The 21,018-nt window shown below is 31.8% G+C and overlaps 2 protein-coding genes across 2 annotated transcripts; one reads left to right on the top strand and one right to left on the bottom strand.

Annotated features, from left to right (window-relative positions):
- Positions 1-471: 471 nt before the first annotated feature.
- On the top strand, positions 472-2,037 carry J4E79_011008 (uncharacterized protein; the record flags this gene model as incomplete). The annotated part of the gene is made up of 1 exon (XM_049359839.1): positions 472-2,037. One exon carries the CDS (start codon positions 472-474, stop codon positions 2,035-2,037), a length of 1,566 nt encoding a protein of 521 aa, XP_049205764.1.
- A 55-nt stretch (positions 2,038-2,092) lies between these two features.
- On the bottom strand, positions 2,093-3,012 carry J4E79_011009 (uncharacterized protein; the record flags this gene model as incomplete). Its single annotated transcript, XM_049359840.1, has 2 exons — positions 2,093-2,840; positions 2,891-3,012. The coding sequence occupies 2 exons, from the start codon at positions 3,010-3,012 to the stop codon at positions 2,093-2,095; spliced, it is 870 nt and encodes a 289-aa protein (XP_049205765.1).
- Between the last annotated feature and the right edge of the window lie 18,006 nt (positions 3,013-21,018).

Raw genomic sequence — 21,018 nt, forward strand, 5'->3', positions numbered from 1 at the left:
CCCTACAGACCTCTTTACTCTTTGGCTTAAATGAGCTTAAGTCCGAGCTATATCCGTCGGCATCCGCTCGCAACCGACCCCCAGACTAGTGCGACAACAGCACCACCTGGGCATCCTCACTCCAGGGCTCCTCTCATTCCGTAAGGTACCCTACTCGCCCGCTATCGTATCGCGATGCAGACACTAACCATTCCTGCCTCTGTCAGTAAACGTAAGCAGGCCTGCAAGAGCTGTCGACAGCGCAAGAAGAGATGCGATGTATGTGCACCACCGTCCACGCATGCCGGCTAGGGGCTGATGATAGGTTGCTTACTCCAGGCAGAACACCCGAGCTGCTCATTGTGCAGAAAGTTGAATCTCAGATGCGACTACGCTGTCACGGCCTCAACCCGAGATGATGGTACGTCGTCAACGAGCCGAACAGAGCATCATGTTTCGGCATCACCGGCGCGAACGCAAGGCTTCGATACGATGCCTTTTGAGTCACCAGACTTCATGCAATTCTCGGGCATGAACTTCGATCTTCCCAGATCCACTCTCTCAGAACCCGTAGCACCTAGTTCACACTACCCCACCCCGGGATCTACCGCAGAACATTCCGCCAGTACGCTAGACTTGGATATATTGGAGAGTTTACAGTTGCCCCCACGACACGTGATCCTCCAACTCGGTGAACTCTTCTTCGAACATCTCTACCACATGTTTCCTTGCTTCCACAGGAAGAGCTTTCTGGCAAAGGTTGAATGTGGTGATATGGAGAAAGATGCACCGCTTCTCCTATATGCCATGTGCTGCGTAACAGCTAGGTATCATCCAGACGCCTCAATACGAAAGCGCTCGAAAGACTGGTACGAACAAGCACGTTTCTCCTACGATCTGACACGGCGAAGACCTGACCCGGCTGTCCGCACAATACAGGCCGTACTACTCCTTGTGTTCCACGCTTGGACTATTGGCGACTACTCTGCTAGCTGGCTCTTCTTGGGGAAGGCCTGGAGGCAGGCTGTTGTGCTCGGCTTGAACCGTATGGATGCCAGCCACCACCTCTCTGATACAATACCCATTAACGAATACTCATGTGCTTCTGATAATATCAACCGCGAGTCGGCACTCGAGCGAGAAGAATCCCGACGAGCACTTTGGCTACTGTTCATCATGGATCGAATGCATGCATGGCCGACGGGATGGGCCCATGCTATACCAGAGATACAATTCAAGGTCGATATCCCGGTTGCTGAGGCAATATTTCAGGGCATGGATCCCGAACTGAGAGATAACTACATCACTAACATACCGTTCACGAGAAACCTCTCGCGTCTCATAAACGCCGTATCGGTTTTCAAGGACTCCTCGAACGTCTTTCACTACGTGATTATAGCACACGTCCTGCTTGGCCGGGTCGGTGAACTGTTGTGTTCTCTCCACACCTCTCCAGACAGCCCTGAATATGCTGAAGCTTGCACCGAATTAGACGACATGATTGTCAAATTTAATCTCAGCCTCCCGCGCACAGCGAGTTCGATACTGGAAGCGTTACCAGCTGATCGTGGTCATGTCGCATGGCTACACATCATCCTAAACACCATGACAATCCTCCTACATTACCGACGTGAGACGCATGTTTCAATCGAGGAGTCGGCTTCGCAGTTCGCACTTGCTGTGATAGCGGCTCAGAACATCGCGCAGATCGTCAAAGATGCGTCGCGTATATCCATCGACCTTCTGCTCTCTGCACACATCGGATCGTCGCTGTATGTTGCAGCATGCGTGCTCGTTATTCAGTGGCGCGTCACCGGCGACAGTAGCTTCAAAGAGGACGTGGACTTGATCGCACTTCTATTCGGACGCATGGATGAAGTGTTCAGCTTTCTGGGGTTGAAGTTCAAGATCGCGCTTGAGCATGACGTGCAGAAAAGTCCGGAAGAGCTACAGAGTCTGCGGAAGCGGGGGTTAGAGGGGGTGTTGGTGGACTGCACCAAGTGGACTCACGTCAAAGAAGAAGTCGAGAGAAGGGGAATGAACCTCGATTTATCATAAGCACACAAAGTAGGTGACTTGACGTGAATGTAGGCTCCAGCGAGCCCCCAAAAATCTATATACCCTCCTCAAACCAGACGTTCATCGCCTCCACCACCGCATCTTCACTCCCATACTGCTTGAGAAGCTTCTTGACAAACGTTCGCTCCTCGCCATTGTTCATGTTGCGGCGGAACGTGTCTTCGCCAAAGAACACCATGCTGGGGAAGAACCTCAGATTTGGCAGATCGAGGTCTTCTTTTGCCTTTCCATCCTCCCAGCTTGCAAAGGCCTTTGTGCAGCCGGTAAAACCCCTCTTTTTGCCCCGTAGGGTCTTTTCCATTGCCCATCCCAGGCAGACAAAGTACTGGAGTGGTATCATTGCCGAAGCAACTTTCCAATTGGTGATGCGCACCACGATCTTGATGTCGGGGTTTGCTTTGGCGTATTCGAAGATGGCTTGACGCCGGCGATTCTCTATCATGAATTCACCTTGGTGAATAATCGCTATCTCGATGCCGCATTTGATTTGCCTCAATCGGAGGTCTTTGTTGCTGTGCATTCGCAGAAAGATTTCGCTTTCCACCTTGATCTTGTGCATCTTGATCTCCAACCACTTTGTCTCCGCGCGCAGGATCTTGCAAACCGCATTCAAAGGGTTTGCGGAAACCGCTTCGCGGAACTTTGAAGAGGTGACAATATGGTCATTGTCATCGAGAAACCACACAAAACCAGTTTCTGTCTCGCAAGCGAGTCTTGCGATGCGGTTACGGATCTCTGCTGGGAGCTTCAGCAGCGGGGACTGCGTGTCATTCTGGTCAATGCTATATCAATGTTAGTATTGTAGTTAAATTGATTGTAGTCATGTACTTACATCTTCTTGATCTCGCCGGGCGTATCCTCCAGGCTCAGGACCCCGTTCTCCTGCAGCTTTGGTGGCGCCCTCGTAGTCGGCACGCTCACGATTCCGCTATCTTGTAGCGTCGGTGGTGCCATTGTAGGTGGCAGGTGGTGGTGTGGTGTTGAGAGAAGTGAGTGTAGGATACGATGTCGGTATCTGGGTGCGACAGAAAAGTAAGAAGCTGCGACAGACGAGACAAAGTATCTTCTTGGGTGCGACAAAATATTAGGTGACTGGGGAAATAACATGATGTCACCGCAAACGGGCGAGATGAGATTTCAAAGTGAAGGTGAAAGTGAGACGTGAGCGTCAACTCACCGCTACTGCGCAAACACATTGGGCTACCTATCTACCTACTCGGTACCTACCAACAATCGCCCGCCGTCGCTATTCACCTGCGTCCCGTTCGCGAACCGATCCTTCATGACCCAGCCATATGCCTCCGCTATATCTTCCGGGCGCCCTAACTCCCCCGTCAGGCTGCTCCCCTTCTTCATCTTCTCCATCATCTCAGGGGAAGCGCTTTTGAAGAAATCATGGAACAACTCTGTTTGGATCGCGCCGGGATGGACGATATTCGTGCGAATGGGAACCATGTCCACCGCTAGACCGCGCGTCAAGCCCTTAACTGAGGCGCCGACCGCTGCGCCTAGGGTCTAGTTCGGCATTGGGCGATGCGTGTTTGTGCCGCCTGTGAGTGTGATGGAACTGTTGGAGCTTTTGGGCATGTAATCGCCCGTCGTAATGAGTTTGGCCAAGGCACACGGGGCGAGAAAGCGAACTGTGAAGCCTTCCATCAGGGTATTCACGTCAATCTCCGCAACTTTGGGCAGCAAGAGCGGATTACCGGCTGTAAACGCGATATAATCGATCTTCTTCTCGCCGTCCTCAGTCACTTTGTCTAGCATAGCCTTCAAGTTAAACTCTAAGTTCTCTTTATCTATAAGGTCAACGGCGATGCCTGCTACATTAGAGGCTGGCATGCTTAGGTACAGAGATCGCAGCATCTTAACTTTTTTGTTAACTTTAGTTTAGCTAGATCTAGAGATTGTTACAAGCGCGCTAGATGCAAGGGCTATGTTAGCGATAGCATAGCCGATCCCTAAAGTGCCGCTAAAGACAAGGACGTAGGCGTTTGCGAGGCGATTTTAGTGAGCTATTAGAGAAGATAAAAGGCTTTCGAAGAGATATTAATACGTGTCTAACTAAGAGCCTGTTTAGCAATTATTATATTTAATATAACGCTAAGAATATAATATTATATAACCTATTATATACCTGCGTTTAGTAATAAGCAATTTGTATAATAGTAGTAGAATACGTTCTATAAAATACAACGTATTTAAAAGCTATAGAATATATTATATTATAGTTTAATTAGAGTAGAGAATTTTATTATATAATTTTAGAAATTATTCTACGCTTTTTAGGCGCTATATAAGTATATAATAGTAGTAAAATAGCTTAAATTAGTTAAAAAAGTAGTTGTTATTATATAATATATAGTAAATTAAAGCTTTACTATATTCTACTACTACTTATAATAAAGCATTCTACTACTACTTATAATAAAGTATTCTACTACTACTTATAATAAAAGTATTCTACTACTACTTATAATAAGAGTATTCTACTACTATAGTATAATAAGAGTATTCTACTACTATAGTATAATAAAAGTATTCTACTACTATAGTATAATAAGAATATTCTACTACTACTTATAATAAGAGTATTCTACTACTATAATAATTAGCCTACTAGCTCTAAGACCTTATTATATTCTACTACTACTTACTTATATTAGGTCTATAGGTATTCTACTACTATAAACTAGCTTACTAGCTCTTATAGTCTTTTTATATCTTACTACTACTAATATACTTTTAAGTCTTCTATATATTCTACTACTACTTATACGCTTTAATTTTATTATATTTTACTACTACTTATAATAAGAGTATTCTACTACTACTTATACGCTCTAACCTCTATATATTCTACTACTACTTATAGGCCTTTAACTTCTATATATTCTACTACTACTTATACACTCTAACTTTTATACATTCTACTACTACTTATACGCTCTAACCTCTACGCATTCTACTACTACTTATACGCTCTTAAGCTCTCTATACATTTTACTACTACGCGCTAGCTTACTAGCTACTATTTTAAAAGTAAAATATTCTCTTAAAGTAGAGTAATTCTATAGTAACTCTAGAACTTACTAAGTAAATAAGAACTAAAGTAGCTCTACTACAAGATAATAACGCTAAAAGCTCTACTTATAGTAAGCTGCCTTAGTAAGCACTATTAACGCTAGATACTCTACTCTACTCTTAGTAAGCTATCTTAGTAGACACTATTAACGCTAAAGGCTCTACTCTACTCTTAGTAAGCTACCTTAGTAGGCACTATTAACGCTAAAGGCTCTACTTACAGTAAGCTACCTTAGTAGACACTATTAACGCTAGAGGCTCTACTTATAGTAAGCTACTTTAGTAGGCACTATTAGTGCTACTAACGCTTAATACTCTACTTATATAGTTTTAGTGTGCGTAAATAATAATAGCTATAGTAGCTAGCACTATACTTACATAGTAAGCTGCCTTAATAGTAACTAGTAGTACTATTAACGCTATACTTCTCTTTGCTCTTATTAATAGCTGTAATATACTAGTAGTCTTATATCTTACTACTATAATAACTAGCTTACTAGCCTCTAAGGCCTTACATTCTACTACTATAATAACTAGCTTACTAGCTCTTAAGGCCTTATATTCTACTACCTTATATTCTACTATCTTATATTCTACTACCTTATATACACTCTTTTCTATATCTCTCTACTTACTAAGTCTACTACTCTAGTAGAACTTAGGCTACACTCTTTCTAAGAAGCCTTCTATTAAGATAGCCTAAGCGCATAATAATACTATAAATAGAAATAAGGCGTTATATTCTACTACTCTATACCTATTCTATATTTATAGAAATAGTCTAGACGTATAATAATACTATAGATAGAAATAAGGTATTATATTCTACTACTCTATACCTATTCTACGTCTATAAAGATAGTCTAGGCGCATAATAATACTATAGATAGAAATAAGGCGTTATATTCTACTACCTCTTACCTATTCTAGGTCTATAGGTATTCTACTACTATAGTAACTATCTAATAAGCCTCTAAGCTTTTGTTATATTCTACTACTACTTATCTAACCTAGAAATATAGATATTCTACTACTACTAGAATTAAAGTATTCTACTACTCTATATAAGTAAAAAAAGGTAAGAAAAAAAAGGTAAAAAGAAAGAATAAATAGACTAGAGATTAAACCTAGAACTTTTATAAATAGGTATTATAGTTAGATAGTAAGTATATAAGAGAAGTAAAATAACTTAAGTTAAGTTCTATCTACTAATACATGTTTATAGCGCTCTACTACTAAGCTACCTATTTATATTACTTAATAAATAGTAGTTACCTTAGTTAGTATATATAGAATAGTAAGAGTATAGTAGTAAGAGTATAGTAGTAAGAGTATAGTAGTGTACTATTACTACTAGTAGAGCTAAGAAAAGCTATAGCTAACTACTTAGTCTTTTTATCTAAGAAACTAGAAAGTAAAGCCTTCTAGTAGTAGAGCTAAGAAAGGCTAGTACCTTCTTCTAGATATACTATCTTACTTAGAACTTTCTCTCTTATACTAGACTTAGTAGAGGTAAGTAGAGAAGAATATTAGTAATAATCTTAATAGCTAGTTTACGTGCTGTAGATAAAGAAGCACTACTTTTATTATTATATAGCTCTTGTATTATATTACTATTACTACTTAGTTTTTTTATTATTATAGTTCTATATTACACTACTACTACTACTAACGTATATAGAGGCTACGTCTACTAAATAAGAGTACTATTCTCTAGGCGTAAAGGCGTTTCTATAGTATCTATATAATAAGAACGCGCTCTAGACATAGTAGCGTCTATTTATATTTATTTAGTTTTATATATTATACTACTACTATAGTTCTATATTTATTTAGCTAGTTTTGTATATTCTACTACTAACTTTAATAGTAGAGAAGAAGTAAAGTAGAGGCGTAAATAGAAGCGTAGTAGTAACGCGTATACTTAGCGCTATTATTATTAGCACTTACTACCTATCTATATCTATATTCTTGTAATATATATAGAGATTCTAAGAAATAATATTATACTACTACTATATTTACGTTATAGCTTAGCTATATTCTAACTTTAATATAGACTTTAACACTAACTCTAAGTCTAACTCTATTCTATAAGACTTTAATAGTCTACTAGAGCAAGATAATATAGAAGAATAACTAGAAGAGATAGACGTTAATAAAAATAATGCGTAGAAGCTACATAATACTAAAGTCTATAGCCTATTAGTTAAGGCCTTTTAGGTAATAGCTATAGCTATTATAGATATTATAGAATAGGCAATACTCTTTCTAAATCGCAATACCTAGAGTTTTTAGCTCTTTCTAATATTCTATTAAATACGCGTTATATATCTTATATATAAAAGTAATAAAGAGTTTTACGTAGCTATATAGATAGATAAAGTAGTATTCTAGAGACTCTATACGTAGTGTATAGCTAAAACAACTATAGGCTAGCTAAAGTAAGAGTATAATACTATAGTACGCTTAAATAAGTAGTTAATAATATTTCTTAAGTATTATAAGTATAAGAAAACTATAGTATTAAGCTCTTAGTTCTAGAGTTACTCTAAGAGCACTATCTACTACGTAATTAATAAGTATTTAGTAAAGCTTTATTATTTATTTAAAGAGACTATATAACTATCTAGTAATAACTATACGTTTCTAGATAAGGTTAGACCTAGTACGCGCTACTATCTATAGTTCTTAGACTATATTAGTGCTATAGATAGTACCTTTATACGCGCTTTTATATAGTAGAGCCTTAGTAATAAAAAGACCTAGTAGTATTAGAAGAACTACTATACGTAAAACGTTCTTAGTGTATATAACTTTAACTCTATATTTATATACTATCTTACTAGGTAGAAAGACTAAGTATATAACGTAAAGATCTTTAACTACGTAGTATATCTATATAGTCTTACGCTACCTTATAGTAAATATCTACTTATAGACTCTAGGTACTCTCTTACCTCTATTATAATAATACTATATTCTTATACTTAATATTACTTAAGAGAGTTTAATAGTAGAGTTACTAGAAGAGAAGCTTAAAATAAAAAAGAATTATTTAACTACTAACACTTCTCTCTTTATATAACTATTAAATAAGTCTAGAGTATATTTAAATAGCGTTAGAGTATTTAGCAAAGCCTTTCTAGGCTAAAGTATAGTATTAAGAAGTAGATCTTCTTTATAGAGGTGTTAATAGGTATTAATAACTTTATTAATAGATAGTAGCTATATAATATACTAAAGTAAGAGATTAAGTAAGAAATAGAGAAGAACTCTAATAATAAGCTCTCTAATAATTCTAAACTAGTTAAAGCTAAGTAAGTAGCGTAACTAGTAGAGAAAGCTGTAATAACTAGTTCTACTAAGAATAGTAAAGAGATATCTTAGTAGTAGAATATAATTACTAGTTAGATATAAGAGTATAAGTTAGCTACCTAATACTTAAGAGTAGAACGTAAGTAGCTTTATATACGCTTAAGAGTAGAACGTAAGTAGCTTTATATATAGTAGATACTACTATAAATATATGTATTATATTATTATAGATAGAAGTAGTAGTAGTAATAAAGTTATAGTAGGCTTATTTATTTCTACTCTATGTCTAGTAAAGGTATATAATATAAGTAAGTATATAAAGTTATTTTTAGATTTATAAATAGAAGAGATATAGTAGAGTAAGTATAAATAGAGAATAAAGAGAGAGAGAGAAAATATAGAAAATTAATATAACGCTACTATAGAAATAAGTATACTACTAATTCTCTATAAGCTACTCTAACGCCTTAGTTTTATAAATTTAATTTTTCTTTAGAGCTAACTTATTCTCTTTATTTAAGGTTCTTTCTTTATTAGAGTATAATAGAGAGTAATTCTCTATAAACTAAATTAACATTAGAGTATTATAGAAATTTTATATTCTTTTAGTTAACTTCTTCTCTTTAGTAAAGGTTTTTTCTTTATCTAAGATTAAGAGAGAGATCTAGTATAGAATTTAGTTATTATTTAGGTTAAATTTAATCTAGTTATTATTATAGCTAAAGTAAAAGACGTATTACTTAGCGTATAGAAGTTCTTATTATCTCTATATACATAAAGAGACGTTAACGTCTTCTCTCTTATCTATTTACGCTTATTATTCTTTAAAGTAGTAAAGTTAAAGTATTCTATCTTCTTAGAGAAGCTTAACTTTATAAGAGTAGATAGTGTACTTTAGATTATAAGTAAGTACGTAAAGAGACATTACTATATTATTTATAATAGTAGCTTTAGCTTTATTATCTAGCTCTTTCTATAGGTATAAAAGAGAGTTACTTATCTAAAGTACCTATAAAGTAAAAACTAGCTCTTAGATAAAGGTAACTTTCTAATTAACTATCTATAAGTAGTCTAGTAGGCGCTTAACGCTTTAGAGTATAGCCTCTACCTAGACTTTTACACTACTATTAGCGCAATAATATAGTATATAGATAAGGTATTATACTAGTATATATTATTTAATGTTATCTATATAATTAATCTACCTAGTAAGCTCTAGTATAGAAATTACTATAATAACTAAAGCGTTAGCTTTGTTATAGATAGCGTATTTAAGAGCCCTCTTATAGTAGAAGAAGAATTACTCTAGTTTATATAGTTTCTATAAGCTCTTATTATTATAGCACGCTACTAAGCGCTTAGTTACCTACTAATAGCGCTACGCAGAATTATAGGTATAGACAGCATTACTAATAACTCTAAGCAACTCTAGTATATATTCTAGGCCTAGCGCTACTAATTATATCTTATTCTAGTAGCTTATAGTCTTCTTAGAAGAACCTATATCTATGTAGATTAGGTATAACTAGAAGTCTTAGTCTTAGAATACCTTATTACTATTATTACTAGTGTTATTCTTTACTTACTTATTAGTACCTATATTATTATTATTTATATTATCTGCTTCTTAAGTAGCTAAAGAATCTACTTTTCTTTTCTAGCCTTTACTATAGTAGGCCTTAACGTAGTCTTCTATAGTAGTAACGTAGTTATAGATATCTCTAATTAGGTTAATCTACTCTTAAGAGTAAGAGTTTCTTTTCTACTAGGTACTAATAGTTCTATAATAAGAAGGTGCCTAGTCTTACTATCTTTCTATAAAGTTAAGGCGTATACTATCTAGTACTAAGAAAACGCTGCTATTACTATTTAAGAGCTCTACTTATATATATATACGTTGCTTAATCTTTTATATCTTTGCGTAAATCTAAGTTAGCTTAAATATATATATAGAGGCTAACCTTTTTACTACTTATATAGCAATCTTAGTATTATTATTATTAAGTCTAGCGTTATAGTATATCTTAATTATAATATTAATTATGTTCTTTATCTATACTTATTTTACTAAAGCTTAACTTTTAAAGGCCTATATTACCTATATTACCTATATTATAGTATCTTACGTATTCTATGTTACCTATAATTCTCTACTACTACTAAAGTTATATAATAGCGTAGTAGTTTTATAAAGTAATAGCTTATTACGCTAGAAGAAGATAGTAGATTAGATTAACGTAGGTATATACTATAGCTAGTAGAAGATTATAGACGCTATATTTTTATATATAGGTATAAACTAGAAACTACGTATAGACGTAGTAGACGTAGAAGCTATAGATAATAAGTAACTATATAGTATTAATAAGTTACCTTAAGTTATAGTAGTAGAGGTAGATACTATAGATATAGAGGTTTATATAGAGCGTATTCTAAAATAGATTAGTATAAGAAAGTTACTGTAATAGAGGTGTTTAGGTAGCTTGTTCTTTAGCTTAATATCTAGCTTATCTTTCTACTTATTCTCTAGCTTAATATCTAGCTTATCTTTCTACTTATTCTCTAGCTTAACTAATAGCTTATTCTTAGTTACGTTAGAGTTATTAATATAGTTATCTAGCACGTTCTCTTTATTAGATAGCTTAGGTAAGAGCCTATTATTTAATATATTATTATTTATAGCTGTACACTTATTAGTAGTATTATAGTTAGTAGTTATAAGTTTATACTAATTACTATACTTACTCTAAGCTTTTCTATTAATAAAGGCTTCTCTTTTAGTGCTTAAGATAGTGTAGTGTTATTATCTCTAGCTTTACTTTTGCTCTAACTATTAGTCTTACTAAATTACTTATTCTTTCTCTTATCTTTAGCATTAATCTTCTTGTTAGAGAAAAACCTAGTAGGTTATCTTTTTATTTCTTATAAGATAGAAGAGCTAAAGTTAATAATTTTATCTATATACTACTTAAGTATACTTACGTACTAGTGTAAAGGCGCGTAAGTAGAGGCTAAAAATAGTATATTATAGTCTAAAGACGCTATAGCTTATAAGTGTATATCTAGGTAAATATAGAGAGATAAGTGTAATAAGTTAAAGTACTATATCTATATAGTTATAGAGATATAGCTAGATAATAAGTATATTATTACTAAGATAAGTACCTTTTCTTTTAGTGTAACTCTACATAATTACGCGTAGATAGAACTCTACATAAAGTAGTATATATATATTAAGTTTACCTAGCCTATTATACTTAGTCTAATACTATCTAGTTAATACACACTAAAGTCTTAGTACTTATAGTAGTTTGTATTCTCTTTATATTAAGCTAGCAAAGCTACTAGAAGTTATTATTATTATTATTTTATCTATTACTCTACGTACTTTATACCTTTTCTCTAGACTAGTAAGCGTAGTAACTAGCAACAGAGCTTTTATTAGCGCTTCTTAAGTACCTCTAGCTAGAATATTCTACGTCTACGCAACTAATAAGACACTAGACCTAGAAGATTATAGTAGTAGAATAAATAACTAAAAAGCTCTAAGAAAGGCGCATAATCTACTTTATATTAAATAGAATACTAACTTAAAAGATAGTTATCTCTCTAAGCCTCTATAATAGTATTAGAGATATAGTATCTATAGAGAGTTAATAGTATAATAATAAAGAGTATAGCATGTGCTAGGTACTAATAGATAGATTAGTAAGATAGGCTCTTTAACGTACTAGTTAATAAGAGAGCTTAGTTTTATATATTATCTATAGCTTTTATAATATAAAAGTAGTTATCTTTTTCTTTACTTAATTCTTTGTAGAAGAAGCTATATAAACGTAGACTTTTCTATAATACTAATAGCGCGCGCACGTACTACTAGAGATTATAATAAGATTACTAATAGTAACACCTCTAATATCTAGCTTATAGTAATAGTAGTTAACGTCTTTACCTAGGTAGTAGAAACACGCTATCTTATCTATTAAGATCTTACTAAGGCTAGTTTCTATAATTCTTATAATATAGTTAAACTAAGCCTAGTTTTACTTTCTATTATAGTTAGCGAAGGCTTAGCTATCTTTATACTACTACTTTCTAACCTACTAATATAGAATATAGATACTAGTAGACTTCTACGCTAGAGTTATAGAAGTATTCTAGATAAAGCGTAACGCGTTAGAAATAGATACTACTAACTACTTTTTAAACTCTATAGAGTCTTAGGTAAGTAGGCATTAGTAGCTTATAAAACTACTAGTAATAATAGTAGTAAGGTTAAAGACTATACTAAACGTATTAGTAGTTACTATAATATAGATTAAACTTACTTACTAGCTACTAGAATAAAACCTAAGGTCTTCTAGAAGTAGTAGACCTTAGACTTTAAATAACACTATAGAATTACCTACTAAGAAATTATTCTTACCTACTAGTACTTAGAAATTACCTTTAACTAGTGTTATTATTATTAAAGTAGACGCAGGCCTATTATTATTATTATTATTAGAGATATCTATTATCTTCTCTATTTTAAAGTCTCTATCTAAGTTCTTAAACTAGATAAGTTTCTCTTTCTCTTTATTATTATTATTATATTATAACTACACTAGTAGATATACTACGCCTAAGATAGATACTATAGATAGTGCTAGTGCTGCGTAAGTTATTATCTCTAGACTAGTTATTATAGAAAACCTAGCTAAGTAGACTAACGCTAGCAGAACTCTATAAGATATTAGTATAACTATCTTTAGGTAAGTATAACATTAATACATACTATCTTATAATATACGCTAGTAGAAGTCTCTAGTGCTTCTTATATAGAAATAACCTATTTCTTAGATTCTATACCTAGACTACGTTATTACTAGCTTATTTTACTAAAGTAAAGAAGAACCTAAGCCTAGTTTTAAATACACTAAAAAACAAATTACGTAAGTATAGAGGTATAGAGTATATTTTATAAGTGTTATAAGTATTTAAAAGTATATAATATATAGTAAGTCTATAGTAGTATAAAGTTCTTAAAGAGTAAAAGGCTAAGATAGTAATAATAAGTATAATAATAATAGTGCTAAGGCTTACGCATAGTCTTCTATAAACGCTACTTTTACCTCTAAATAATACTAAAATAGATATTATAGTCTTATTTATAAGCGTCTACATTAATTAATATATATTAATACTCTTTTCTCTTACTTATAGTAGTATCTAGTAGTAGTAACTCTTATATAGGTATATTTATAGAGTATAGTAATAATAGTTTTCTATATCTAACTAAACTATAGCGCTAGAGTTTATATATATTATACTTAAAGTATTTACTTTCTTCTTGTATTCTACTACTAGCGTCTTATAGTTACTTTCTATATCTTACTACCTTTACTTTCTACTATCTTCTTATATCTTACTACTATTTTATTATATAGCATACCTTCTAATATAGTAACGCCTTTGCTACGTTTATTATATATCTCTTATCTTTACTACTTTTATCTTTACTACTTACTACTAAGGCTACTATTAACGCTAGCTACAGTAGTAATATATAAGTAAGGCCTCCTCTTTCTTTACTCTATTTCTCTACTACTCTCTCTCTTTTACCTCTATACCTCTATACTAGTAATAGTAATAGTAACTACTACTATTTCTTATAGAGTTTCTAATCTAACGTAAAGTAAACCTACTCTTTACTACTCTTCTTTAGAGCTCTACCTATTAGTACTTACTTTAGTAAGTATAGTCTACCTTAACTATTAGATCTATAGAAGGTACTAGCTTTTATACTACTAGTAGTAGAGTCTTATAAGCTAAACTCTTAGATACTTATAAGGTTATAGAAGACTAGCTATCTACTATAATCTTATTAGCGTTTAAGTGTCTTTACCTTATACGTCTTAAATAGGCTACTTTCTATTATACTTTACCTAATCTTAAGCCTTCTTAGAGCTAACTTTAAGCCTCTACTTAATAAGTCTATAAGCCTCTACTTAATAAGCTATATACTTAGTAGAAAGAGAGAAATACAGACACTCTACGTTATCTATATATTATCTTATAATATATAACTATAACACTAAGTCTACTAATTATCTTCTAAGAGAGTTATAAGTTAGTACTTATAACTAGCTAATAGGCTCTATAAGACTTATACTTAGTTAACTTATACCTAATACTTTTAATTACCTATCTTATCTTTTATATATACTCTTTTAAGTATTTTTTACTAGCCTACTTACTTTAGTTATACTAGCCTACTTATATTAACTTTAGGTTTAAGTAACAGTTATCTTTAATAAGTAAGAGTAGTTACCTAGCTCTTCTTCTATAAGTATAGTAGTTTAACTCTATCTACTTCTATTAGTTACCTAGTATCTTACTTTATACTAAATATAGATAAGCGCTATAAAAGAAAATACGTCTAACTAATAATTATTCTCTAGATCTCTACTTAGTGCTACTCTTTAGCTACTATTTAGAACTAGAAGTATTCTTTATATAGCTTATAGTATTAGTAGAGAAAAGCGCTAGAATTTATTCTTATATTCTAGAAAGTTTACAACCTAGAGGTATTTATTATTAGACTCTACACTTTGCTAGGCTAATAAAGAACACTATTACCTTACTAACTACTTTATTCTTTAAGTTATAACTATATAGTTTTATTCTATCTTACTAGTTAAGTAAAGACACTTAAATAACTAATACACTGCGTAAGAGGTAGAACTTTAAGTTAGTAGTAGAATATAATAGATAGAAGTTTAGGTTAGTAGTAGAATGTAATAGGTAGAAGTTTAAGTTAGTAATAGAATATAATAGATAGAACTTTAGGTTAGTAGTAGAATGTAAGTAATAACTTATAAAAGGTAGATAGTAGTAAAATATAATAAGTAACTTATAAGAGGTAGATAGTAGTAGAATATAAGAAGTAATTTTAAAACGCTAGTAGTAGAATATAAGTAATAGTTTATAAGAGGCTAATAGTAGTAGAATACAAGAAGTAATTTTAAAACACTAGTAGTAGAATATAAGTAATAGTTTATAAAAGGCTAATAGTAGTAGAATATAAGAAATAGTTTAAACACGCTAGTAGTAGAATGTAAGCAATAGTTTATAAGAGGCTAATAGTAGTAGAATATAAGAAATAGTTTAAATACGCTAGTAGTAGAATATAAGTAATAGTTTATAAGAGGCTAGTAGTAGAATATAAGTAATAACTTATAAGAGACTAATAGTAGTAGAATACGTAATAAGAAAATAAAGAAAGACTTTCTTCTTATTTATAGTAACTTCTCTAGGTTATTAAGGTTATTATATTATAAAGAGTAGTAAGTATTCTACTACTATAGCTTTCTTGCATTCTACTACTATAGCTTTCTTACATTCTACTACTATAGCTTTCTTATATTCTACTACTATAGCTTTCTTATATTCTACTACTATAGCTTTCTTATATTCTACTACTATAACGCTAACTACTTTTACCTATAAACTATTATAGATTTATTCTACTACTATAAGCTAGACCTTATATTAGTCTAGCGCTACGTAATATAGAGACTTTCTATTACTTACTATAGCGTATACATTCTACTACTACCTACTACAGCCTAATCTAGCCTAGTAATACTAGCGTTAGAAACTCTATTAGATAATTACCTACTACAGCCTGTTTAACTCTATCTATTACTAATATACCTCTCTTAGTCTAATACTAATTATACTCTAATAGAGAAGATAACTTGTATTACTACTCTTAAAAGCTAGAACTACTACCTATAATTACACGTCTTCTAGCTAAGAAGACCTACATTACTATTCTTAAAAGCTAGAACTACTATCTATAATTACGCGTCTTCTAGCTAAGAAGACTTATATTACTATTCTTAAAAGCTAGAACTACTATCTATAATTACGTATTTAGAACGTAATAGAACTAGACGCAAATAACGTAGATCTTAATAGTTATTACTTAACTATAAATATAACTAATATAGTAATCTTAAGATATAGTATAAGTAACTTAAGAAATTACTTACAAAGTCTAATAATAACCTTACTAGTTATAACCTAACTATAAATATAACTAATATAGTAATCTTAAGACATAGTATAAGTAACTTAAGAAATTACTTACAAAGTCTAATAATAACCTTACTAGTTATAATCTAACTACAAATATAACTAATATAGTAATCTTAAGAACTAGTATAAGTAACTTAAGAAATAGCTTATAAATCTAATAACCTTACTAACGTGCAGCGCTAGCGCAATAATACTACTTTCTAGCTTAATTAGAGTACTTAGAGCTTAATAGCCTCTAGGTCTACGCTAACGTATAGCGCTAGCGTAATAACACTACTTTCTAGCTTAATTAGAGTACTTAGAGCTTAACAGCCTCTAGGTCTACACTAACCTATAGCGCTAGCGTAATAACACTACTTTCTAGCTTAATTAAAGTACTTTAGAGCTTAACAGCTCTAGAGACTATAGTAATAAAGTAACATCTATAAGAACTTAGGTCTATATAGCCTTCTACATTATAATTCTTAGCTTTCTAGCGTCTATAGTAATATAAAAATATTTTCTACTAGACTACCTAAGTTATTTATTAGTTTAACTATTAATATAGTAGTAGATAGGTACTAGAAACTAAAGATAGAGAACAGCGCTAGTAATATTCTACTAGTAACACCTCTAACTTATCTATAAACAAAGCCTTACTATTTACGCCTAACTATAAGCCTAAAACTATTACTAATAAGTACTCTTACGCCTCTATAAGATAAGCTAGCGCTAACTTAGAAACTAGCAAAGATAAACTTACTTTATTAGCTTACTTAAACTATAAGATAAGCGCTAGCCTATCTTTCTTAATATCTTACTAGCAACGCTTAAGTTATTTATTAGTCTAACTATCTATATAGTAGTAGACAAGTACTAGAAACTAAAGATAGAGAGAAGAATAGCGCTCTTAAGCTCTAAGATAGTAGTCTATTACACTTTTGTCTATTACTCTAACAGCCTTACAGAGCCTCTTAGAAAAGCTTCTAGAGAAGCCTAGCTAGTAGGCTAATATCTCTCTTTAATATATAAGCAAATTCTACTCTTATTAAAGAAGTAATTTCTAATAATTATAATAATAGAAGTACTAAGTTAAATGCTATAATTATTATTTTAATTACTATTTCTATTATCTACTATAGTCTTTCTTTATAATAATACCTATAATAATATAAAAAAAAATAACCTATATAGTATAGAAAGACGCAGTTATCTACGTAGTAGTAAGATAAGTTAGTAAGACTAGTACGCCTCTAGCTATAAGCTAGTGTAGTATAGAGCCTAATTATTTTATAATAAAGGTTTCTCTACGTAGCTACTTAAGACCTTATAGTAACTCTATACGTCTAACTTTATAACTATCTACGCCTTTTCTACTATACTAGTATCTTTACTATACTACCTCTCTACTCTCTAAAGTTATTTTAATATTAGTTTTAAGCTTCTAGTGCTGCTTCTCTCTAGATAGAGAAGCTACTTAGTACTCTAGTAGAGTATAGATTATTTATAAAGCATTTAAAGAAGAAAGATCTTATAAGAAAAGAAGTATAAGATTAGAGATCTTAGATAAGAGACTATTATCTAGCTTAGTCTAGTAGTATTATTAGCTTCTAGCACTCTAATAAAGTCTATACCTACGCTAGTTAAGACTTTTAAATTTCTTAACACTAGTCTATAAAACTAGTTTAGTAGTATTATTAGCTTCTAGTACTCTAATAAAGTCTACTTCTACGCTAGCTAAAATCTTTAAATTTCTTAACACTAGTCTATAGAACTAGAAGACCTTTAAAACTAAGATTATTAGCAGCACTAGAAGACTTTTAAATTTCTTAACACTAGTTTATAGAACTAGAAAACCTTTAAAACTAAGATTATTAGTAGCACTAGAAGACTTTTAAATTTCTTAATACTAGTCTATAGAACTAGAAGACCTTTAAAACTAAGATTATTAGTAGTACTAGAAGATTTTTAAATTTCTTAACACTAGTCTATAGAACTAGAAGACCTTTAAAACTAAGATTATTAGTAGTAACTAGAAGAAGAAGGCTATAAAGACTTATGCCTATAAGAATCTTTAAGTTAAGATCTCTAGTCTTAAGATCTCTACTATTACTCTACTTCTCTCTAGCTAGCTAGATATAAGTTCTATACGTCTATATCTTTATTATTATATACTAATAGTATTTAGACTATAATAATAATATATAGTATCTAAAGCTTAGATTCTATATCTAGGTTAATAGTCTTATATAGAAGAAGAAGGTCTAACTAGCTATACTTATATTCTTAATTATTTAGCTTCTACCTATAACTAGCGTTAGTAGAGTTATTAAAAGTTACGTTATTAAGTTTACTACACTTTCTACTTTATAGGCTCTTAGATAGCCTTAACTCTAGCTTGCCTTTAGAACTACTACTACTAAGGTACCTTCTACTCTTACATCTCTACACTAAGAACGTAACTTCTAGATAATTATTATTATTAATAACACTAGCTATAAGTCTCTAGGTCTCTTAAGTCTATACGCTGCGCTACTAAAGCTATTATTAACTATCTTCTCTTTATTACTAACCCTTTTATAATTATTATTATTAATAACGCTAGCTATAAGCCTCTAGGCCTCTTAAGCCTATACACTGCGCCGCTAAAGCTATTATTAACTACCTTCTCTTTATTACTAACTCTCTTATAATTATTATTATTAATAATACTAGCTATAAGCCTCTAGGCCTCTTAAGCCTATACGCTGCGCTGCTAAAGCTATTATTAACTACCTTTTCTTTATTACTAACTCTCTTATAATTATTAACCTTACTATATATATCTACTATAACTAGTGTTCTATAAATAACTATAGACTACGTAAAGCTATTATTAAGTACGCTAGCTATAAGCCTCTAGGCCTCTTTTAAGCTTATACTATCTAACTTTAATATATATACCTTTATAGAGACTATATATTCTATAATTAACTACTCTCTAGTTAAGATTACTAACACTAAATACTATATTCTTAGTAAGAGAGCTGCAAGAAACGTAGTATACTAAGACACTACTACTAAATTAAGTAAGTACTCTATTATTACTACCTTCTCTAGTAAGAGTGTTATTAGTACTATTATTAATCTATAAGATAATTACTAATAATAGCATTAAAGCCTTTAAGAAGCTAGTAATAAGTTAACTTAGGCTTGCCTCTAGAACTACTATAAAGATATCTTACACTTCTATAAGATAATTACTAATAATAGTATTAAAGTCTTTAAGAAGCTAGTAATAAGTTAACTTAGGCTCGCCTCTAGAACTACTACTACTCTAGCTACTATAGAGTGCCTTATACTTCTATAACTCTATACTAACGCTAATAGTTTTAACTTAGGCTTACCTCTAGAACTACTACTACTCTAGCTACTATAGAAGTGCTTTATACTTCTATAACTCTACACTAAGAACATAACTTCTAGATAGTAGTCTTTAAGCACTATATATCTATAAAGACGTACTACTTTAAATATATTACTAGCTTTCTTATTAGCTATAATAGCTTTTAGCACTTAAAGGTTACTACTAGTAATATCTACTACGCACTAAAGTAGCTAGACGTCTAGGCTAGCAGTTTCTATACTATTATACTCTAGTTAGCCTATAGTCTCTATTAAAGTTAAAGCTATATTTAATACTCTATTAAAAGCTAGCCTAAAGAGCCTAGCTTATCTAATTCTTCTCTATTAGTAAGAAGTAGAGAAGCCTAACGCTATACCTCTCTTACTTAACTCTTCTACTAAAGACTCTAAGTTAGTTATCTAGCTTCTCTAATTCTTTACTATTAGTAAGAAGTAGAAGACTACTAGCTTTATATTTCTCTTTCTAGAATATAGCTAGTAGCTTATCTATTAATAATTACTAGTAGAAGTTTAGAAAGTAGTAAGAGTACAGAATAGTGTACATAGAAAGAAGTATATAGTAAGAACTTTAATTCTAACTAACTAAACTCTACTCTCTTACTATAGTTAGTATTTAAACTCTAACCTACAACGCTACTCTAACCTAATACCTAGGTTATTTCTCTAAGTAGTACTTTAAATAGCTAGAATAAAATATAGAAGCTAAACGCTCTAAGGCTAGTAAACGTCTATACGTTATAGTAGTAGTACTATATAGGTACTACTTACTTATACCTTATAGAGAAGAGAAGAAAGCAAGCTATTCTATGTCTATTATTATCTACTTATCTATCTAACTCTTACTACTACACTCTTACTACTACTACGTAAGGTTGCCTATAAGAGTAAGTAGAATTACTACCTAGCTTAGCGTAACCTCTATCTCTTTATTATTATTATTATTATTATTATATACTAAAAGCGTAAAAAAGGTAAGAGTAGAAATAATAGGTGTAGGCGTAGGTATAGGCGTAGGCGTAATTATTAATAGTAGTATAGCTACTATACGCTAAGTACACTAAGTAAAGTTCTAAGGTAGACTATATTACT

Source organism: Alternaria viburni (genome assembly GCF_023758015.1).
Source record: "Alternaria viburni strain BMP 2772 chromosome Unknown scaffold_35, whole genome shotgun sequence".
Taxonomy (NCBI): Eukaryota; Fungi; Ascomycota; class Dothideomycetes; order Pleosporales; family Pleosporaceae; genus Alternaria; species Alternaria viburni.